The sequence below is a fragment of the Ursus americanus genome, chromosome 3, assembly GCF_024610735.1.
Source record: "Ursus americanus isolate L20-20 chromosome 3, mUrsAme1.1.p, whole genome shotgun sequence".
Classification (NCBI taxonomy): domain Eukaryota; kingdom Metazoa; phylum Chordata; class Mammalia; order Carnivora; family Ursidae; genus Ursus; species Ursus americanus.
This window is the reverse complement of record NC_142129.1, coordinates 97,071,225-97,094,886: the sequence shown is the minus strand read 5'-3', so window position 1 is coordinate 97,094,886 and position 23,662 is coordinate 97,071,225. Positions and strand designations below refer to the sequence as shown.

Here is a 23,662-nt window from a genome sequence, read left to right as displayed (position 1 = left end):
TTTCCCCCCCAAATGCAGTGAGCTTGTTCCTCTGGCACCTACCTTCTTCCACTTACATTGGAAACTTACGTTGGAAACTTACATTCTCTCTTCTGTTTATTTATGGTTGTGGTGAAATCTGGTATCTGGGTGTACCTGATGAAGGATATCCGTGGCACCCCACGGCCCACACAATTTTGACTGGCATGACTGCAAACACTCAGAGTCCTCCCAGTCACTAACAACAGCTGTGTCACCATCTGCCACCTACAAAGTCCGCATCGCGGGGCCTCCAGCTTGGTCCAGCAACCCCCAGCGACGAGCTGACCACCTCTCGAGATTGCTCACTCCTCCTCTGAACTGCTCAGGTCAGGGAAAGGCTTCCATCTTCCTGAGCCAATCTGTGGCTTTGGCCTTGAGTGCTAACACCAGGCGCCAGGGCCACGCAGAATGCCCCCTGCCCCCGATCCCTCTTGCAGGGAAGGGACTCAAAATCTTGAAAACATGATCATGAATCCAGAGTCAGCTCTCTTCCAACTCAACTGCTTCATCGAGCCGCCCTCTTGAGCCATCGTTAAGCCCAATGTCCCTGGGAACGCACTCTTGTCAAATACCCTCTTAAAATGGGATGCCCAGAGCCGTGCTCGGTACTTCCAGGTACAAAGTCATTCTCATTATTCAGGATGAGGAAACACTCTCCCTTATAAATTATGATCAAGGACATCCTGCCATTTCTTTTTCATGAAGCAGATGAGGCTTTTGATCTACCACGGGCTCTCACTGGAGAGGGGGTGCTCTTCCTGCCTAATTTACTTATGAAAAATATTCAATTATGTCCCAAGTTTAATTCACTTAGTAATGAAAAGTAAATGAGCCCAACCAGCATGTTTGATTTGTCTTGGAAAGAGAGAAACTGCTTTGCAAGAACAAACAAAGTTAAATTAAAATAAGTGACTCTCCTCACTCTGGAAATTGAATTTCTCCCCAAAGTGCTTCTTGACGTCGTCTATAGAACACGGGGCTGACACCAGCAAGAGAGAGCACGGCTCCGAGCAGAAAGGCTCCTGAATGTCCCCCTGGGGCCCAGCGGTCACGTGGTACGCAGGTGAGGACGTGTGGACACGCGTTCGAACACACATGCATACATCTTTCATCGACCACGAAGCAGGCAGTGAACTTGGGGTGAACCGCGAGGCGTGTGGGAGGCAGTCCCATGGTCGACGTGCGTCCACCTACCGTTTTTGCAGATGGGGCAGCACTGGTCAGGCTCGTACACGGGGTCCACACACTCCGTCTGAGGACACGCGGACACTGTGCAGAGCACCTCCCCGTTGGCTTCGCAGCGGCAACGCTCACACGGAGACACCTGAAACACAAGCCCACGGTCAGGGTCAGACCTCCCGCCATCCTCCCCATACAAACTCATGTTTTCCCTCCCCCGGGACTTTCTGTGAAGACACCCAGGTGCTTTGGGAATGTAAACAGGATCCAGCCCAGTGGTTTGCAGAGTGCAAAGCCAGGGTGCTGGAGCAGAGCTGGTTTACCTCGGAAAGCCCCCTTCCCACCGCCCTGCTAGGTGCCACCCAGCTTGCCTGGGACACTGCCACACCTGAGCTGAACCGATAGCAGAGTGGGATGGCCCTGGGCGAGAGAGGAGGTACCTGGCCAGGAGGTGTCTGAGGAGGACCTCATGTAACCCTCACAGCAGCACTGAAATACCTCTATCGAATTCTCGGCCCTGTGTCCTGATGGGGAAGCAGACTCGGGGGCAGGCATTGCCAAGGGGCCTGACTCCGGGGCCCAGGCAGGTGCTCTCTCTCTCCCCCACGGCCTCCAAGACGCCCTCCCTCCACCACCCAGTGCGCTGTGGCCTTCTCTGCGCTGCACTTCCAGCCACTGGCCCAAATTCCACCTCTCGGATCATTCCAATCACGCACAGTGGCATTCCTGGATAGGGTGCCCGCCACCAACTCGATCCTGCCACAGTGACCTGCAGGCTGTGATGCGGATGATTTGTTTTTTCCTGGAAATCACCACTAGAGTGATTTTCCATCCGGGTTGACCCAGGACAGAGCAGAAACGGCGTATGCAGACCAGCAGCCAGAAGCAGAAGCTGCCACGTGGAAACAGATGCTTTGAGATAATGGAGGGGGGGTGTCAGGCTGAGCGTCCTGGGCACTTGGCACACCACGCCCTGACCAACCAGCGCTCGTAAGGGAGAGAAGGCAAGCAACACTCACGGATGCGTCCTTGGCGTGGCCAACACCGAAAATAAGAACTCACATCTGTACCAAATACACCAGCTATTTCATGAAGCGAAGGCTCAGTTTGCGTTTCAATTTAAAGGCTTTTGTTCAGCTTTAGACCACAGTCAACCTGACTGGAAGTGAGGGCTGAGGCATAGCTGTGTGAGCGTGCGTGAGAGCGTGGGTGTGTATGTATGTGAGTCAGTGTGAGTCTGTGAGTGTGTATGTGTGAGTTGTCTGAGTGTGAGCGTGTGACTCGCAGTGTGAATGTGTGTGAGTGTGTGTATTTGTGACTGTGTATGTGTGTCAGCGTGTGAGTTTGTGACTATGTGTATGTGTGTGTGAGTGCGTATTGTGAGTGTGGGGCTCTGAGTGTGTGAATGTGTATGTGTCAGCGTATGGGTGTGTGTGATTGTGTGTGTGCACACACGAGTGTGTTGAGTGAGTGTGTGCGAGCGAAGCTGCAGAGCGGCCCAGGATAAGTGTTGACCTGGTGTGCAGGAAGCCGCAGAAGCTGCCGCCAGTCTTGCAACAACACGAGGGCACGTTTTCCAGGAGCACCGGGGGCACCATGAGCCTTTCCTGCTACTGTGACGAACTTTGCTCTCTGCTGCTGCTGCTCTCATTTCTTTCTGCCTGCCACTAATTCCCCTGTCAACCTGTAGCATCCTTCTGTCAAGGGTGCATTTACTTAGCAAGCAGGGTAAGAAAAGGATCTGGAGTTTTAAAAGCAGAGACCTTGAGTTGCGAGCGACACGGTTCATTGCGTGTCCAAACCTTCAGAGTGAGGACGTGGACTGAAGCCACACAGCCCAGACAGGGTAGAGTAGATGGTGGGGAGCCAGGCTCCCAGCCCCAGAAGAGGTAAGGACAGTCCCATCTGGAGGGCAGGGTAGTCCGAAAGGAACAAGAGGGTCAGGAATCATTGGGGTCTGTCCCCAAGAAAGGGGCACAGCCTGGCACCGCTCCCACGCAGGCTACACTGCAGGGATGCAGGAAGAAGCCCCATTTTGGTTTGAGACTTTGAAAGAAGGGGAGACCAGGCTGCCCGCTGTCCCTAAGGAGAGCTCCTGGAAAAACCACAAAGCAAGTGCGGGTCACAAAGACTGCAGACACTAGGGCAGCAGGACGAGAGGCGGCCTCACCCGGCAGCTCCCCCACAAGGGAGCGCATCCTGGGCAAGACAGCCGGGCACCAAACACTTCCTCCCGCTCCTGGCTCCGCAAGCTCACAGTGTCCATGGCACAGAGCGAGGCTGGGATGGTGGATGGCCACAGCCCGAACTGCTACCTTCTTAAAGGCTCTGCAACTTCATCCAAAGTTGTACTGTGAGCTTTGTTATCACAGAACATTTAGAAATCCTGATTCAACTCTTTGGAGATGTGTTCATATCTCAGAAATAGGTGTTGAGGGGCGCCTGGGTGGCTCAGTCGGTTAAGCATCCGACTCTTGGTTTCAGCTCAGGTCCTGACCTCAGGGTCCTGGGATCGAGCCCCAGGTAGGGCTCCATGCACAGCGTGGAGTATGTTTGGGAGTCTCCCTCTCCCTCTGCCCCTCCCCCTGCTCGCTCTCTCAAATAAATAAATAAATAAATCAAAAAAACATGTATATGAGTTGAGGCTCAGAGGCAGGACCACCACAAGCAAGAATGTCACTCTCAGGCTTCACCTCCTGCCACCTGCTCTGCCTGTCCTTACCACACCCCCTGCCGGGCTCCTGTCCCTCGCACAGGAGGCTGACTCTGCTGAGTCTCACGCAGAGCCAGGAGGCCAAGCCCTGCCCGTCCGCTAAGAGGACACTGTGTCCACTGTAGTCCCGTGTGGGCAAAGGCCCCACACACAGTTCATAGGCCTCCTGCCTGCTCAGTCAGAGCTCCCCATCTGATCACATTTCCGGGACCCCTCTGCCCAGGACAGGGGTCACCTAATCGATCTCTCCAGTCTCTCGTCGGTGGCCAGGTCCCAGGGCATGGGGTGGCTCCAATCCCACCCCAGAGACCTCCTGCTGGGCCCCTCTGTCCCTCTCTTTGGGTCTGGCCCTGATCGCTGAGGGTCAGGCTTCACCCAATTCTCCCCTGGAGAGCACAGGTGGAGCCGGCCCCTCCCCTCATTAAGCCCATCACCTTATTTCCCGAGCCCACGCAGCACTCATAGGGTGCAGGACAGTTTGCTAAACTGCAAACCACCACCGCTGCCACCGCCCCACAGACCCATCCAGCCACCCACGTGAACTCAGCGGCTGGCACGGGAAGACACAGCCACGTGAGCTCCGCGTCACCGAGTCACAGAGGAGAGGTGTGACAGGATGCCGTCGGACACAGGACAGCCCTTCTCTGCCGCCAGTCCCACCCCACCCTGCACCCCGACTCCCACACCGGGGCTGTCGCTGGATCTGTCCGGGTCCTCAGGAGACCACCTTCAGCTCAGGCTCCACTAGAGGGACCCGCCAGGCACTCCCCTGGCTGAGATGGGGGGAGGCTGCTCCGGAAGCTGCAGCCCATAATCTGGCGGGGGCTGTGGCCTCAACACAGGGCTTGGGTCAGCAGTCATGGGCCCAGCTGGCATTCCGGGTGCCCGTGACCCTCTCTCTGGCTCATTTCATCACGCCACATGTATGGCTGGAGCCCCACCCATGCGGCGGCAGGTGCAGGCCTCTGACTCCAGCAGCCCCGACTCTGGTGGAGGTTTGCCTGCCCCATCAGAGGATTCTGACTCTAGCCACCAGGTCGGAGCAGCCCCAAAGCTGCAGGGTCCTCACCCACCAGCACGAGCAGCAGATGGCCTCCCGCCATCCCCTGTTCTTTGTCCCACCGTGGAAGCTAAAAGTGAGTGTGCTCCGTGCATTGCTGTGTCTGGGACCCGCAACATGAACTTGAGAGGCACATTCCTGCAGTCAGACAAGGCACTTCTTTCTCTTCTTCCAGAACTGTTTGGTCCCAAAAAGACATTTCACCGGGGGTAACCTAACTTTGAAACAGTCGCCCCTCTCGTTAGCAAATCACAGCCTACTTTCTGCATAGCATGCCTTATACAGAAATTCCCTTCTCTGCAATCCTCCAGTTACAAACCCAAGTTCTGAAAAGACAGAATTTAGACGCACAGCCTAGGAGAACAACCGGGCATGTGAGGAAAAGTCCCCATTCTCGAGGTCCCCACTGGGTGCTAGGAGAGGCAGGACTTGTGTTGGGTGAAGAGAATAGGAACTGGGAGCGAGATGAAAGACAAGGTCTGTGGTATCCGTTCATTCACCCCCGTTAGCAAGACCGGCAGCAGGTCAGGCACCCTGGGGCCGGCCTCAGACCCAGGGTCCAGGCTGAGGGCGCTGGCCTGGCTTACTCGGCCACACTGCTTACCCAGTCAAATGATTCTCTTCAATGTGGACCCAAGAAATTTACCCTCAAACCTGAGGCAGAGCAATGAAGGACTGACCCGTCTGAGCGTGTTCTCAGGGAGTCAACTACAAACACAACGGCTAGCAAAGAGCTATTAACTTGGGGGTGCCTCAGAATTAGACCCTCTTAATGCTCAGTAATTATGCACATGTCTATACCGCAGGTACAGCGGCTGTAAGGACCATAAAATAAAGATTGCGCCTATTTCTAAACAAATAAGTAGGAACAGGAACCATAATTTATAGGTGAGACGATTCTCAAACGTGAGAAGACGCCCACTCAAATGGATATTGCTTAAATCAAGTGCCCCGTACAAATTCGAGATCTATACGAGAGCGGGACAGAGGTTGAGTGGGACGCTTCTAAATGAGGAGTATATAAGCAGCTTTGTAGTTTATCACGTATATTTTACATTAATGAACTCAGTTGCAATGAGGCGCCGATCTGTAGGACGCACTGCCTTGTATAATTTTGTCACTGTGATTATAATTATTATCACCACGAGAAGGACCAGGCTCTGAAATATTGCAGAAAGTGCTCTGAATAGGGAATCCTGGTCTTGTCTGTGTCCCAGATCTCTTTCCACCTGGGAGGGCAGAAACTCATTGCATCCTTCCTTCCCAAATTCGTTTACCATCTACCAGAAGACGCACCTTCTTTCCTCAAATCCAGCTTACACACACCATCCTGTTCGGTGCTGCCAGAAAGGGCCACTGGTGGGGTGAGAGGCAGACAATGCCGTGTGTCACCAGAAGCCTGTTGCCTGAATGGCAGCCATTGCTGTATTCCAAACTGGAACTTTCTACTGTGATTGCTGGAGAAGGTGCCATGAAATCCCCTTGCCACCAAATGCACGGGCTCCTTGTGGCCAGGGAACAATTCCAGGCTGGACGCAGATGCTTCCTTAGGAACAGACAAATGGGAGGCAGAAAATCCCCGAACAGGGGTGCCTAGGTAGCTCAGTCGTTAAGCGTCTGCCTTCCACTCAGGGCATGATCCCAGGGTCCTGGGGTCGAGCCCCGCATCGGGCTCCCTGCTGCACTGGGAGCTTGCTTCTTCCTCTCCCACTCCCCTGCTTGTGTTCCCTCTCTTGCTGGCTGTCTTTCTCTGTCAAATAAATAAAATCTTTAAAAAACTACAGCCATGTGCACTTTAAAAAAAGAAAAAAAGAAAAAAAAAAGAAAATTCCTGAACAACTGTAACATTTTCATAGATGGGATTAATTTCCACACAGAAAAGAGAGAAAAGAGGACCTAATAGCTTAGAAGCTTCACAGTGAAAACCGTTCACCATCGGATAAAATCTCCCCGTTTCTGTTCCCTCCATTGGCAGAGGTGTTCCGGTAATAACCCCCAAACTGTGGGACTCTGCAATGACATGAAGTAAGATTAACAGGACAGCAAAGAAGGACGCTGAAATCTGGACTTCCCTCTATCTTCCTCCCCCCGCCATGCTTCCCTTCCTTCTAAACCCCTTGAATTCTCCCAGGCGCACTGGCTTAGAGCACAGACTCTCTAGCACCGAGAGCCTTGATCCCAGGCTGCAGGTGAGCGGCAGGACAGCTCAAACCTAGGGCCATGTCTCCGTCACATCTGGGGTTGTTACAGTAACAAATATCCAGGCTCACTAGATATGGACGGAATCAAGAAAGAGATGGCCAGAAAGAGCTGAAATGAACTTGCATGGCACATTAGGAAAAACACGAAAAATAAAATTTACAGCTTTGCCACAAGAAAAGTCACTCAGCACCTCATGAACGGCTGCACTAGGATCAGACGCCCACCCCTGGGGGCGAGGGAACAAAGACAAATCTTTCCACTGAGAGCGATCGGATTTGGATGACACTTGTAATCCACAAACGGGAGAGAAGGTTCGGTCCCCTGCGGGACGTGAACGCTAAGGCAGCGACTTCACAGAAGGGACCCGAGAACGGGCAAACCACTGTAGGGAACTGAGGATCTCGATGCGTGCCTGAGATCAGAACGCAGAGCCTCCAGATTCTGAAGGCGTCGAGTCCCAAACCCAGGGGACAGACGTCACACATGCTCTCCTGGCTACAGATTTTTTAACTGCTCTAACTCTGTTTGCCAGGCTTGCCTTTAAAGAGCACAAATTTGTACTGAGCAGCTGGGGATTCAGACTCCGTTACTCAACCAGCGAACAACCTTCTTTTCAAACCCAAATACGGAAGATACAAGGTCTGGACACGTGCATCCTGCAGATTGGGAATGATGGACACACAGGTCCTGGGACAGAGACACCAGGACCGGCCTCCCCGGGTCCCACTGCCAGCCCCCCACCCCCTGCACAACCCCACAGGCTCCTTGCCCTGCAGAAAACTGCACACTCGAGGACAGATACGAAAAGATCTCTACCGCTCACCTCAGTACTTGTTCTGGCTGGGAGTTGAGGCAGAAACAAGTGAAAGAGAAACTAACAGAATCGAAGAAAGTCACAGACACTGATATAACTGGGTGCCTAGTAAGAAATTTCAAGGCGAAGTTGTGGCTTCTGGTTGGAATAAGAGGAAAGATGGTTAAGGAAGGTGAGGAGGATGGGACAAGTGGAGAAGAGGGACGGCCATAGAGACGGGGAGGGTGCAGGGAGAGGCCTCACAGCCAGACAGCCAAGTGGGGATCCTGAGAGCATGGGGACGGGTCAGCTGCAGAGAGCAGAAGGGAAGCCCACAGCCACAGCCCCGGGGGGTTGGGCAGCACAACACCCCCCTCCCGGCCACACGGAAGCCCCTGGCACAGGGGGCCACCTCTACCCGGGACAAGGTGCCTTTCCCAACGTTGTGAGGCTACGTGAGCTCCCAGCACCGTCTTGGGAAGAATGAAAGGAAATGCTTCTTCCAAGCGGAGAACTCCAGAAATGCTGAGTAATTACCCCCAAATGATGAGATGCCTAAGACCTCAAAGGACCACGCTTTCCACCATCAGCAGACATGGGGAGCCACAGCACGGAAGGACGCCTTCGAAAGCTGAGTGTTTTGTGCATCTGAGTTTTGTTTACACATCCTGACCCTGTTATGGAATTAATCCAATGACGGAGAATTAAGCCACAAGTTGTCAGAGGCACCAAGCAAAAAGGCCGGTCGCTGACAGCGGTCTTCGCTGGGGCCCAAGAGCGGCTTCCCTGAAAGTCACTGTCACATTTCGGTCACCAGATGGCGGAAGCGTCCTTTCCAGCGGCTGAGCCTGTTTCCCAAGCGCCTGGTGTCCCATTTGTTCCTTAGCAAGATGCACGTAGAGGGAAATCACAGAGTCCGCGACTATGTAAACCAGCAGGTCTTATTAGCTTCCGATCGCCTGGAGCTGTGCTATTTGGGAGCAGGAGAAAAATGCAGGAGTGCTGCCTTTCAATGTGCTTTGCTTTTTTCTTTCTTTTTTTTTTTCTTCTGATTTGAAACACACCCACAGGTCTGGTGCATTGCCAAGAACTACACAGCAAGTCCCAGGAGCGGCGCGAAGGCGGGGTCCAGGCGGACCACCAGGCCACTCAGGTATGATCGTCACGAATGCGCTGAATTCACCCCGCGGCCTCTCACTGGCCTCTCCCGACTCCCAGCAAGACCCTGGGACCGGGACAGTGCTGTCACTTCGAACTAAATCTTTCCCCAAGGCTACCTCAGGTTCCCTACCTGAAACTGTCTTATTAAACCAGCCAAGGCACTGCAAAGCTCCGTCTCCACGCGGGACAGCAGCAGGGTCCTGCAGGGACACTGAGGCTCCTGCTGGACCTCGTCCTCCAGACTCCCTCCACCACTCAGGGCAGCAGAAACAGCTCTGGACGCCTGCGTGCCCCTCTGTCCTCCCTTCTGTGCCCTGAAGTGAATCAGGCTTGATCCTCGGCCCCCTTCCAGCCTCCAACACGAGCCCCTGACCACACAACAACAGAAAGATCAGTTTTTTGTTCCCTTTATCTTTCCACTCTCTGCCAGAGAGCGGATTTGCACACAAAGGGACTTAATTAAGAGCTGTCCCCAGAAGCGGTCCACTTTCCAGTCTTGGGAAGAAAACCACCCTGTCTACCGCACAACAGATTGACAACACAACAGTCGGACAACCCAGCGCCTCATCAAAGAGTGACTTCTCTTTCTTTATGGATTAGCTTGCAGCGAGACCGTCTAAGAATGCCTTTCCTATCCTCTTGTGACACATTCCCTCAGATTAATACAGAGCAGGTGGGGTCTTACCTAAGAGAGGGGGGAAATGCCGGCAGGGTTTACATGGTGTCTTCCACTCCACGGCCAACAGTTGAGTGGCTAAGACAAAAATGAGGAAGATTATTCCTTCTGGGCTAAAGATCCAGACCTGGGGAACATTCTGGAATGCCCCGACCTGACAGATTACACGGTCAGATCAGAGGCAGCCGAAAGTATGCCGGCCTCCTGCATGTTTGTGTCCCCCCAGAGTTCATAGGTTGGAGCCTTCACCCCCAATGGGATGATATTAGGGGGTGGGGATGTTACGAGCTGCGGTCAGGAGGCTAGGGCCCCAAGGTGGGATTAGTGCCCTTCGAAGGAAAGGAAGAGCCTGGCGATCACTTTGGACTTTCTCTCCACCGTGGGAGGACGCACGAAGAAGGTGGCCATCTTGGAGCCTCAACAGAACCAGATCCCCTTGGCACCCTGGTGTCGGACTCCCAGCCAGCATCCGTCTGGAGGCACATGCGTGCTCACAATGGGCCAGCCCCTGGCCCTCTGCACACAGAGCAGGGCAAGGAGAGAGGAGGAGCCATGACCACAGGCAGCAGGAACCACAGGAGGCCCCTGTCCTCCCACCCCAGGAGCAGGTGATGTTGAGATCTTGATGGAGTTACTTTAGTAGGTATTCTGCTCATTCACAGATTCCTAAACTAAACCCTTAATAGAAGGGACACAGTCCTAATTGGGCTCTAACCCTACCTGGGCATAGACTGGGTCAATAATGTCCCTGTGAAAAATGTCCTTAAAGCCAAACTCTTCTGTGTTGACAATGAGAAGATCGAAACCCTCTTGTTTTAGAGTTAGAGTGAGGGGTGAAAGAGATGTAATCCCTGAGAGAAAGAAACAGAGAGCTTGGTCCTTCCTTCATAAAGGATTAAAATCAAATGTCTTCCAAAGAGTAGGCTTTTAAAAAGTGGGTATGAGGGCCTGACATGGGATCAGTTCTCTCTAGGATTATAAACTCAAATTTTTTCAGGGGCATGTCAGGTAAGGAAACAAGGTGGTAAACAAGTGCACAATAGGGAGTGGTGGGGACTGTGACAAACTTGAAAGAAACAAATCACTGAAACCAAGGGGCATACTTGTCCCAACACACACACACGCACACGAACACACACACATGCCAGAAGAAAGCTAAACCACGTTGCTCATTTTGGCATTCCTCATTTGAGATGACACTTAATAACGCTCATCTTCAGTGGGGAGGAATGAAGACGACCAAAGGATTGTGTCCATTTCCTCTGCCCAAAGCTGGCCAGGCTCCAGTAACAGGGCTCACACTCCCCAACTGTCAGGTGGCCACACAGACACCTGTCTGGACAGCATCTGAGGTCAGAGTCTGGCAGCCTTGAAACTCTGTTCAGTGTCTGTCAGCTGCCAATTACCCGGAAGGTGCTGGCCTGTGGCCTGAGCCCGGGCCAGCGGGCACTGTCGGCTCACACCTTTGGCCCCGCATTCTTCCTGAAGCTGAGCCTCTTCCAAAGGATCCTGGAATTACAACAGGGCACTGACAGCCGTTTCTCCAGTTAATGAAGTCCCTCTCCGTGGGGTTTTTGGTTTGGGTGAAGAAGACACCGCAGGGCTCTCTCACAAGAAGCATTCTCTGGGCTCAGGCACAGGTGGCATGGTGCCCGAGGGCTGACCATGAAGTTCTGCCAGCTTCCCCTTGCTGTCACCAAGAGCAAGAAGAGCTTTCTTCCTTGGCGTCCTGGAGGGCACGAGGACCAGAGGGGAACTCGGCCGTCAGCAGGAGGTAACCTGAGCCAAGAGGCTGACATCAGAGCCCAGCTCGTGCCTCAGGCTGCCTGCGTCCCTTGCTCCACACAGGGCCGCGGAAAGGCAGTGGCCTTGTCAGATTTCTTTCTGTTCCAACCTACGCACCCGACATGTCTGCGTGTGTGACATGGCAAAGCCACCAGCGGACTGAGGCACAGGTGCGCAGGGCAGACTTGCCCTATGAGACAAGAGACTGCTGGCATCCTGCCCACCTGAGGACTCCCTGCACTGTGGCTGTGGGGACAGAGATGCCACCATGACAGCCTGTCCACTGGCCGAGGGCTCTGTATCCCCAGAACATAACTGTCAACTATTCAAGAGTGTGACAAGCTGTGCACAGCTATCCCTTCTGACTCCTGAACAGGAATTAACAAATTTTGTCTGCTTTAAGCCTCTACGGAGATATTGAGATACCTTTTCCAAAGTCACATGAGATTTGAAAGTAAAATATAAGTAAGAAATTGTTTTTAAAGCTGAACGAGGGAAATACATTAGTGTAGGCTGTCAACCTATGGGAAGAGCAAAGGGACCATATGGAAGGATGGGTCCATCTGGTAGATTTTGATAGAGACAATACTATTTACTTCTGAGCTACCTAGGGGACCACAGGTACCGAGAGCCAAGCAAGAGGGGAATATAACCTTGAAGTGACCTGAATGTGATCACTGGAAGGGCAGGAAAAAGCACCCACAGGTGATGGGAGCTTGGTGGTGCCTTGACCAACAGCCCTGGAAAGTAGGAGGGACCTTTGGAACTGCTCACTTATGGCATGATTCAGCCTAAAGCTGAGCTAGCTGGGACCCCCATAATAAATTTTTTCAAGAACATTTAGTTATATATAATGGCATTCCTGTTTGTTCAAGGATAAAGTTCCCAACTCAAAATTCAGCCTGGAGACCACCCCTTCCTTAGGTAGTCTACAGTCGGGGTGTTCCACGTCAGCACTCCTGACTTTGGTTGTCAGGGGATACTCTGCATCCCGCAGGACTTTGGCAGCATGTCTGGCCTCTACTCGCTGGGCCTCAGTGGCCTCCCAACCGCGCCCAGTTATGACAACCAAAAATGTCCCCATACATTGTAAATGTCCCCTCAACATGACCCCCAGTTGAGAACCACTGGTCTACACTTCAGTGAGCAATAAGTTTTCTTCCATTCCTTCTTGACTGTGGCTTAGCTTCCAGGGTCCTGTTCCTCCTTCCTGAATTTCATCCTTTGCACTGCATTTTGAAGTTCTTTCAGTAACAGTCTGTTTGATGGCATGCTCTATTTTTGTTTAAAAGTATCTTCGATCGGGACGCCTGGGTGGCTCATTTGGTTAAGCATCCGACTCCTGATTTTGGCTCAGCTCGTGATCTCGAGGTTGTGAGTCTACTTGGGATTCTCTCTCTCTCCCTCTGTCCCTTCCCCACTCATACTCTCTAAATAAATAACTAAATGCAATCTTAAAAAATAAAAATATCTTCATTCAGGCTCCTTCCTGAAGGATAGTTTTGCTGGATACATAAATTGAATTAACTCTTCTTTTCTCTTTGCTCTTTAAAGATGTTCCTCTTCTGTTTGGGGTCTTCTACTGTTGACAAGAAGTCAGCCGTGCCCATAGTTACTGTTGTTTTGCAGGTCAAGTCTTTTCTTTCTGGCTGCTCTGAAAATCTTTTGTCTTGGCTGTTCTGCCATCTCACTAGGATATGGCTAGGGGGCAGGATGTCCTTTTGTTTATCTTTCTTTAGATTCGTGGGGATTCCCGAATCCACAAATAGCAGTCTTTCAAGTAGAATGTCTGGGACACTATCCCCTCATTTCTCTCCCTATTCCCTACTACCCCTTCCAGAATTCTGATCTGATCCATATTAAATCTTCTCTCCCCGTCCTCACGTATCAAAACATCTCCTCCCTATGATCCGTCTGTGCATCTGTGTTTCACCCTGGGTGACTTCTTTAAATCTGTCTGCTGGTTTGCTGAATTGTCCCATAAACTACCTGATGTGCTGTTGAACCTCCCACTGAATATTCATTCAAACTATTGGATCATTCTTTCATACAACTTCTACCTGACTCCTTGTCAAAGCTGACTAGCATTGGGAATATGCTTGTTTTGTTTACCCACACAGTTTATTTCAACATATATATTTTTGCATATTAAGTAGTCTTGTTTATATCTCAACATCTGGGTCTTATCGGACTATGCTGGTCTCAGCGGACCCTTGCTTTTGACTCCACTCCTTGTGTGTAATTTTCATTCTGTTGTCGCATTCCTTGGAACACTATCTGTGGGGGTACTTTGCAGCCTGGGTGAAGTGTGCATTCCTCCTGGGAGCATTTGCTTCTGTCAGATACCTGTGGCCCCTTTAAACAAAAATATCCCATCTGGACTTTTTGGACCACTCAGGGAAGCATGCATATGGGCTTCATGCTCATAAGAGAGTGCATGCACTAGAGACAGCAAATACTCAGCGCAAAACTGTCAGCTCTACTTAGCCCTGAGGCCCATCTGGGGTGGTCTGTCTGCACTGTCCCCTTGCAGGACATGCTCTTCAGGGGATCACAGCCTTATGAGACACATCCTGATCTGATGCTCTCCCCTTGGGGCCCTGGGCTTGTCATGTGCCCCAGCCTGGCCACGAGTACCCAGGGCCTGGGACCCAGGCATCAGGGGACGCTCTCCAATGACTGCAAGGCTGACTGCAAGGCTGACTTTCCTCTCTTGAGTCTACCTCCAGGGATTAATTTCTCTCTTTTTTTTTTTTTTTTCCCATTTCAGCTGTGCTTTTAAGAAAATGTGTTTTATATGAAATCTGGAATTTCAAGAGTTTGGTAAGTGGTAGGTTTTCAGGCTATCATTCTTCCATATTGCCAGGCAAGCAGTGGTCTCACCATGTTTAAAGCAAAATCATTTCTGGAAATGCTCAGAGCCATGTGGCATCTTAATTTTCCATCCTTATGCCTTTCTACAGGCCTAGGGCTTCCGAGAGAACTCACAGGGCCATGGGCAGATGCCTGACATCATCCTTTTCTGCAGATTCGAAAGGCACTCCATGTCCTGGCCGCACCCCAGTGCCCGACAGAAATAGAATGAGAAGTGAAATCCAGCTGGCAGGATCTCAGGCTTGGAACAGAAGCAGCAAAAAAAAAGGATTTCCAGCTATGTGGTCAGAACCATACCACGAAGGATGGCTATAGGGTATGTAGGCTGGGGTGGAAAACCGTAACCTCTACCCAAACTCACAACTGTTCTATTTGAGACAGACTCTTATCTCTTCCCCAGACACCTGCCCCAGGATTGCTCGGTCATTTAAAAACAAACCATCAGCCACAGAGTCTAGGTGGGCAGTTTCTCCCTGCGTACCCTGCAGAGCCCCATGATGGTCCTCGCAGCCCATCACACGCTCTCGGGTCACTGCCTGTTTACTGGACACACTCCAAAGCCTGCCATTATGTCTCTAGCATCTTGTCCAATGCTTGGCAACCATTTGTCCAAAAAAAATTTTTTTTGAATTAAAAAAAGCAAGAATAGATTTTTGTTGGGATTTATCCGAGTCGGAGATGCCATCCACCGAGGAAATACGTTTGGACAAGCCGCAGAGAGCCCCCCCCCCCCGATGACGAGCCTCTACAGGAAGTCTTCCCAGGGACCAAACAGCCTGCCGGGGGTAGTCGTCTCCGACAAGATGCACACTCAACAGGACCCCCTAGAAACCACACTGACCTAGCTGCAGGCTTTTTTTGTTTTTGTTTTTTAATTTGTTCAGAGATTCATAGGTTCAGATTGTTTTCTCATATATTTCACTGACTTTCCATAAATGGAGAGATAATCAGGATACTCTCCACTCCATACCGCTGGGAAACAAGGTCTGAGAATTGCTCAGGGACTCAAGAATGCAACAGGAAGTTCATAGGTTGGAGCCTTCACCCCCACACAGACATCTTTAGATGGTAAGTACTCTGACCTCGAAGTTCTAGAAGATGCTGACACTCCACTCAAATTGAAGGGGTGGAACATGATAGCATGAGATCTGGGCTCCTAAGGTGATGTCTCTCCCCTGTGACCACAGAGGCATTCCAAAGCCATGCGGCTGTAGGACCATGGGTCAGTCATGCCAAGTGGGGATGTGGTCAGCTGAAGGGCAAATGCCCTTCGAAAGAAGCAGCCCAGCACAGCTCTGGCAGATGGCTGCCATTTGGGAATCATTCCACTTTGACAGCAAATTGGCAATCTGGGTATATAGACGAATGTCTCATTTGTTAACTATCTGTACTAGTCAAACAAACGTCTCATGTGTGGTGAACCTCCTTGGGCTGGATTTGGCTTTGGGCCACAGGCAGCCTGCTGTGGGTTTGATAAGGTCTGGGTTCTTGCCCGTGTCTGCAGATCTACTCTTCTGTCCGCTGTCCACTGGAATACTTCCCCTTGTCCTCAAGGAGCTCCTGGAATTCAATGCTCTGTTCTCATTCCAACTCAAGATGTCATACTATGAAGGGCACGGATATTTACTTTGTCCTAGATGGCCTGAGTCAAATGTAGCATGAATCCACATAAATAAACACTTGGCCAAGTTAACCCAGTATTTATTGGACACAAATGTAGGGCAGGTGCTCTGAACCTGTAGGAGCTTTCCCTTCTTCCAGTACCCAGAGTTCTCTCAGTCACACACAAGATACCATATATCACCGTTTGGTCATGGACGTAAGATGGTGCACTTGGAAGCACACAATTATCAGTGTGCCACAGTCCAGGACGCAGATCCTGCTTCCAGCATTTACCAAGCCCATGATTTTGATCAAGTTACTTAACTGTGTGGAATCTTAACGATCAACATCTGACCACATCTGAAAGTTCCGGAGAAAGCGTATGGACTTCCCCCTTTCACAAAACTCTGTTTAGGGGTGCCTGGTGGCTCTGTGGTTAAGCATCAGCCTCTGGCTCAGGTCAAGACCTCAGGGTCCTGGGATCAATCGCCACATCAGACTCCCTGCTCAGTGGGGAGTCTGTTTCTCTCTCTGCCTGTGCCCCTCCCCCGCTCAAGTGTGCAGGTGTTCTGTCTCTCTCTCAAATAAATAAATAAAAATCTTTTTAAAAAGCAATTAGGGTAAACAAAAAACTGTTACTGTTTAAATGGCTTTAGACAGACAGGCAGAAGCTGAGAAGTCCAGAATTTAGAAAATCTGACTCGAAACCAAAACAAACTCAGAAGTAGCAACAGGACGAGCATCAGGCTAACTTCAGAACGGTAGCTCTAGGGGCGCCTTCGGCTCAGGGCGCGATCTCAGGGTCCTGGGATGGAGCCCCTCATCAGGCTCCCTGCTCGGCGGGAAGCCTGCGTCTCCCTCTCCCACTCCCCTTGCTTATGTTCCCTCTCTCGCTGGCTGTCTCTCTCTGTCCAATAAATAAATAAAATCTTTAAAAAAAAAAGAGGGTTTTTTGGTGAGATTGTATTTATTTATTTGAGAGAGAGACAGCCAGCGAGAGAGGGAACACAAGCAGGGGGAGTGGGAGAGGAAGAAGCAGGCTCCCAGCACAGGAGCCTGACGCGGGGCTCAATCCCAGAACTCAGGGATCACGCCCTGAGCCCAAGGCAGACGCTTAACAACTAAGCCACCCAGGTGCCTCTCAAAAAAAAAAAAAAAATCTTTAAAAAAACAAAAAGAACAGTAGCTTTACACAGCTTGACTCAGTTTTCTTCGCAAAGGTAAATAATAACAGTATTGCTTTCTGTTAAGTGACATCAGCCAAAAGAACATAAACACCGTGGAAGTGAAAAACGTGGCGAATGTGTCTTTCTCTCTGCTAGCACCTTTTCGTAACTGCAACAGAGATCTACTTAGATGAAGCTTTTGATTCCGAATTTCATGGAAGAATTTTTTTTCATTACTGAACTTCTGGAAATGAGATTCTGCAGCAGGGCTAATCTCAGGTCAGACACTGACGCCTTGGGAGAGCCTGGGTTCACCCAGTGGCCCCATGTCCCTGCACTAGTGGGTCTCCATCCAGCCGCCTCCTGTTCCACAGGCCTCATGCTTTGAAAGAATCAAGAAAGCAGTGCTTATTAATAATTCAGTTTCCTTTTTTCTTCAAAGACCAACACAATTGCCAATCAGAGCCCCTGATCACTACGGGAGCCGTGTGGACAGACTGAAGTGGTGTCGCACCAGCCAAAATGGTCATATAAATGGAGTGAGTTCTATGAAACCCGGAAACAAACTTGCAGACCCCCCTTCTAACTTTACGGTCCCCAAGGGGATCCAGACACCCCCACGAGGAGAACGACTTCTTTTGCTGCTCAAAATGTAAATTCCAAATTTGGGTTGCTGTTGGCCCACCTGGTAGCCATCGGGAGCGAATTTGAAACTGCTGCACAGAGCCCCTAAGAGCCACCCACTGGTTGTATGTGATGCATGGGTCCATCGACATACGTAGTACAGTAGTTCCTAACGCAGCCTTCAGAATGGAAGACACACAGAAGCTGCCTGACTCAGCTTCACGGGCTCCGAGTTATCACCAATCACTTTGGGCCTTCTTTCTTTCTTCAGTCACACTTGCTGGTGAAGCCTCCCCCACCCCCACCCCACATTCCTTGTATCTCCTTAGGCTCATGCATGTGAGGTCAACTCTGGCCTCTGACACTTGTAAGAGCTACGTTACAGCCTGGATCGTGTCCTCCGTCCCAAATTTACATGTTCGAGTGCTAACCCCCGGTACCTTCCAATGTGACTGTATTCTGAGACAGGGTCTTAACCGAGAAAATTAAGTTAAAATGAGGTCATACAGGTGGGCCCCAATCTGATATGAGGAGGACACATGTGTCCTTATAAGAAGATTAGACACAGACATGCAGAGGAAGGACCTAGTGAGGACACAGGGAGAAGGCAGCCGTCTGCACACCCAGGAGAGGGGCCTCAGAAGGAACCAGCCCTGCCTACCCCTTGATCTCGGACTTGCAGCCTGGAGGACTGTGACTCAATAAATCTGTATTGTTTAAGCCGCCTGGTCTGTGGTTCTCTGTTATGGCAACCCTAGTGGATGAACAGACCCTAGGAAGCAGACAGCACATGAAAATACCAGTCAGGTATAAAAAGTATAAACCAACAGACAGGTTTCCTTATTCAAAGTCACATACCTGCTGGTCCAAGGTGATGAACAGGATACTTGGTATAATTTGAGAGGCAGTGGAGAAAATTCCACTAGTAACTATGGTTTTATTTGCATATACAAATTAAGTTGCAAACATCCCCAGAAAATGCAGATACGACTTTAATTATTACTAGCAGCCTCGTGGGATTCCGTGGAAGCACTGAGTGAGGTCTTCTGCTGACATCTGGCTGAGATCAACCAGGCTGTGAGGAAAGGGGACTGTGAGGAAATGGGGTAGGGGGCTCGGAGAGAAAGGAAAAGATGGAATTGACTGTGAAAACTGGGCAGGGAGCCACGTGCCCAAGAAAGAGAAGCACCGGATGATGGGGAGAGGCTGAACCCTCCATGGGACCAAACGCACTTCACAGGCACGGGGCGAGAAGTACAGTTCCAACCGCTCCTCAGATGCCCACAGTGAGCAGCCAGCCTCTAGTGGGAGCTTCGCCTCTCTCGGGAGGCAGAGAGCAGATGGCTTAGGTGCTTGCGTGCCTCCCAGGGAAGGAGGCCCGGAGCTGGCCTCCTTGTCACCTCCCTCCTTGCTATAGTAAACAGCACCCCAAGCAGGACCCTACTATACCCACAACCTCCATGTCAACTACATCTTCTTCAGAGAAGAGCGAAGAGCTTCAGACAGCAAATGTTTTCCTTTTCCACTCTCCAGGTGCTGTGCTATGCAAACCACAGACTCCAGTGGCTCTCTCTCCGAAGCCCAGAATACCCCGAGCAGGCATGTGAACAGTGGTTGTGCCCTGGCGCTCAGCACCACAATTCTGCAGGCCTGCAACCCACAGACCCCCCGGGCTCCCTGCCGACCCTAACGCCTTTCTAGGTCATCCTTCTGACACCCCCAACAAAGTGCTACATCCTCCCTTGTGCATGGAAGGAAACAAAACCACAGACACGAAATGACTTGCACAAAGCCACAGTGACTTTGGGAAATGCCCAGAATTTTCCTGACGGTAGGAGAAACGAAGGAGCATGATATGTACAACGTACGGGACTGAAATCACTACGAAGTTGTACATATTGCAGGAGCAAGCCTGTAATCAAACATGTGTAGCAGCTGGGCAACATTCATGCACGTGTACACCCTAGCAGCTGGTAATGATTGGATGAAAGTTAACAATGAAGTGTGGCTGGAAGAGGAAAGATGCACTTCATACTCTAAACACAGGTTCACTGCTATCTTAATTCTTCTCAAGATGATAAGCGTGCCAATCTCCCGTTTGTTGCTCTAATGTCTCCCGTCTCCAGAGTCTGAAACACAGTCTACGTACTGATCACCAATTTTTGAAAACAGGAATCAAATAACTCCCCCCCCCCTTTCCCTGCACGTGAAGGCAGCTTCCCGGCAGCTAGCAGTTAGTGGTGAGTTACGAAAACAGAAGTTCGAACTCTCCCGTCTGCATCTCAGGCAGATAATGGCCACCCTGTGATGTGCTCTGGCTTTCTAGATCAAAAATGCAATAACTCCTCAGCCAACTCCACGAGACTCTTTTAAGAAAGGACTATAAAACTACATACAGTGCAAACAACAAATGTGATTAGTTAAAAACGAATGGCTTGCATTTGTTATTAACTCCTAGATTTTCTTACGAGCCTAACACTCAGGAGATTTATTTTGCTGGACCCATGCCTACAGCCCTGCCCCAGGCCAACAGGGAAGGTCCCTCCTCTGGGTTTCGCCAGGACCTCTGCCCCCGCACCGTAACATCTGGAGAGACATGGGCCCAGCTTCCCACTAGTCAGAGAGCATTTTGAGGACAGGGTTCCTACTCGCTCATGGCCTATGGTCAGGGCCTGGTCCATCTGAGTTTCTCGACAAATGCGTTTGTCTCTCCAAGGGGCCAGAGGGAACTACTGTGTTAACCAGGTGGGCCTGGAGATGCACTCCGGGCATCAGGTTGGGACAGCTGCCACAAGCCTTAGCGGGCCCCTTAGCTTGCAGATGAGGAAAAAGAACCCCAGAGGGGACAAATGCTTTGTCGCTGTCGTGTAGCTGGTTAGTGGCAAAGCCAGGACAGACACACATGTTCCCTGACTCTAAATCCCAGCATTGTTTCTATACTTATCTCCAGATCTGTCCTTCTTGGCTTTCTGGTTCTACAACCCTGGGGATTTAGTCCTGAAATTCATTTGGTGCCCTCACATCCTGAATGTGCAGATCTCAGAGGCTGGGTTCTGGGGGACTCCAGCAGGAGGCAGGATTCCTTGCCACCTGCCTTCTCTGCTCAGCTTTAGGGACTGCAGGCCCCAGGGATGCCCCCCCTCCACCCGGGAAACCTCCCATGTACCAAGGCAAGGCCACTTCCAGGAAGGCCATAGGTTGAGCCTCCCTTGGGGGGGCGGGTCAGGAGAGAGAGAGCTGTGCATTTCTGCCCAGGCCACCAGTGAGAGGCCGGGGCTTTCAGAGCTCCCCAAGGGGCTGGCACTCCCATGGGCCAGCATCTCCATCCAAACCTGCGCCCCTGTGGGGCTGGGCTTTTGTTTCACATAGAGCGTAGGGGGAAAGCGGGCACTTTGGGGTAGAACAACTTGGCCTGGCACACAAGTTTGCTTCTTAACAGCTGCCTTGCCTTCCCCACGTTATTTAAAGATTCTGTGCCTCAGTTTCCTCTTCTCCATCAACTGGAGATCATAGATAATAGTCTCTCTCATGGCATGGTATGAGGTTTAACTAAGTCAATGCACGTGGGAAATGCAGCCTCAAGCCTGTCACGCAGTAGGCATTCGGGAGATGGCCAGCGCTCTTAATATTGTTACTAGTGGTCACCTAAAACAGAACAATTTTTAACCATAAACTGAGCTTCTGGTTCTTGCCCTCCACTACGTGTTGGCATCCAATGAGCAAGCATTTTCTTTCCCTTTTCATTTTTTAGAACATTTGCATGATACCCCAAGACGTAATCTAGGGAAATGGCTTATTTATATGACTAGTCTTCCTTAATTAGCTATTAGCTGAAGGATATATCCCAAATGGCACGGCAAATTACCCTGTGTTTGAAAACAAGTTGAGCATTTCAGCGGCAACATTTTTAAATTAGAAGCAGTGGGTTAACATTAACGGTACAGCCAATAAGTGTTCGGGCCGTCCCTTCCGTGCCCGGGGCCTCACCCTCTCCGTACCCTTTTAACGCGAAGACCGAAGGAATGAATGTGGATCGGCCACATTGCTTTAGAGATTACCTCTGCACCGAAAGGGAGTTCAGGCTGAGGGGACGCGAGCACAGCGCTGCCCGCCTCTGACAACCAGAACGCGCCTCTTCTTCAAAGTGGGGGCGCATAGTGCACAGAGAGGTTTCACCCCGCGGTGGGAGGTGCAAAGTGGCCCGGCGGGCGCTCGCCTCTTACCACGAACTCCTCCAGAGTCTGGTAGGTCTTGCCCCGGAACTCGCAGTAGTTCTTCCTCTCCTTGCACTGCGGGCAGCACTGGCTCGTGTCGACGTGGATGCAGCGCGGGTGCAGCCTCGGGCACTCGGGCTGCGCGCACAGCGGCCCCTCCTCGGTGCACAGGCACGGGCAGGCCGAGGGGCCCGGCGCGAACTTCTCCCCGATGGCATACACGAAGCCGCTCTCGTCCACGCAGCCCTTGCCGCGGTAGTCCGGGTACGCGTACTCCTCGGGCGGCTCGGGCGTGGGCGCGAGGTCCGGGCCGGTCGCGTCCTGGGCGGCGGCGGCCGGGGGCTCCCCCTGCGGGGTGTCCCCACGGGGCCGGCCCTGCAGGTCCCCGGCCTTGGCGCCCCCGCCCTGGGCGGCCCAGGCCTGCTTCTGCTTGCTCCACGCCTCTCGGCCGGCGAGCCCACGGCCGCCCTTGCTCTTCCAGTCCCGGCCGCTGCCGCCCTCGTCCCTCGCGGGGCGCCCGAGCTCGCTCACCCGCCCCGGGCCGTCCCGAGACGCGTGCTCGCGCTTCTCCTGGCCCGGCTGCTCCGGCGCCTGGGCCAGCTTCTCCAGCGGGATGCTCGGACTGCACAGAGCCACCATCAGGCAGCAGGTGACCAGGAGGGAACTGGACAGCGCGCCAACTGCCATCGCAGTGGAGCTGGGCATCCCCTACCACGTCCCGGCGGGCGGGCGGGCGGGGAGCGCGGCCGAGGGGCGAGTCGCATTCACAGCCCGGGGGCGCGCCGCCGCCAGCCGGGAGCCGCCGTCCCTGCGGAGAGAACAGCAGCACAGCTGAGCCCCGGGGCCCGCGCGCGCCCGGCCCCCACCCGGCCCCGCGCCGCCCGGCCCCGGCAGCGCTCTAGATTAACGAGCCGCACGACGCGGGCGGGGGCAGCATGCCCAGCGTCGGTGCCCAGCCGGCTTCTGAGACCTCATAGATGGTGGAGACGGACGTGGAAGCGAAGTCCGGGAGAAACACCGGCCGGCTGCGTTTCTCTAGTGGCCGTGATTAGCGGTGGGGACGGCCGTGGGCGGGTGGCGGAGCCGGAGCTGCGGGAATGCAGCGAGCTGGGCCCGCGCCCCCCTGCAAAACTCGGATAGAGCCACATAATCCGGGAGCCCTGATGTGCCCCCCTGGGTGCTAGCCACACTTTCCCATTGAATTCCGCAGTGGAGTTGGACACGGAAGATCATGCAAGAAGACAGGAGGGAAACCCTCCCGGGCTTGCCTTAGGGCGTTTGGGGAAAGGGGCGGGAGGGGGTTAACAAAGCTCCCAGGACCCCGTGATTCATCTCCAACAACTTTTTAAATGCCTCGAGTGCAGGGAGCAGACGCCGTTTTCCCGCCCTCCTCCCCAGGCTCCGAAGCTCGGAAGGATGTCCCCGACCACCTCCGGTGGCAGGGTCGGGGGTTCCGGAGGCTTTGGCTCCTCCACCGTCCCCCGCCCCCACTCCCACCCCCACCCCCCCGCCCCTCGTGCCCAGCCAGCCGCTCAGCGACTGGGAGCGTTGATACGAGACCCCCGCGCGGGCCGCAACGTTGGGCTCGTAAT

At 52.4% G+C, this 23,662-nt stretch overlaps 1 protein-coding gene across 2 annotated transcripts in view; it reads right to left on the bottom strand.

Annotated features, from left to right (window-relative positions):
• Window positions 1-22,872, bottom strand: part of VWC2 (von Willebrand factor C domain containing 2) — a 147,754-nt gene extending 124,882 nt beyond the window's left edge. For both annotated transcript variants that reach the window (XM_087861235.1, XM_045788497.2), the window contains exons 1-2: window positions 22,080-22,872; window positions 1,216-1,345 (exon numbers count right to left, since the gene is read on the bottom strand). In XM_087861235.1, the coding sequence (XP_087717361.1) occupies window positions 1,216-1,345; window positions 22,080-22,775 (826 nt within the window). In that variant the 5' untranslated portion in view covers window positions 22,776-22,872. The remainder of the gene's footprint in view (window positions 1-1,215; window positions 1,346-22,079) is intronic.
• Window positions 22,873-23,662: the final 790 nt, after the last annotated feature.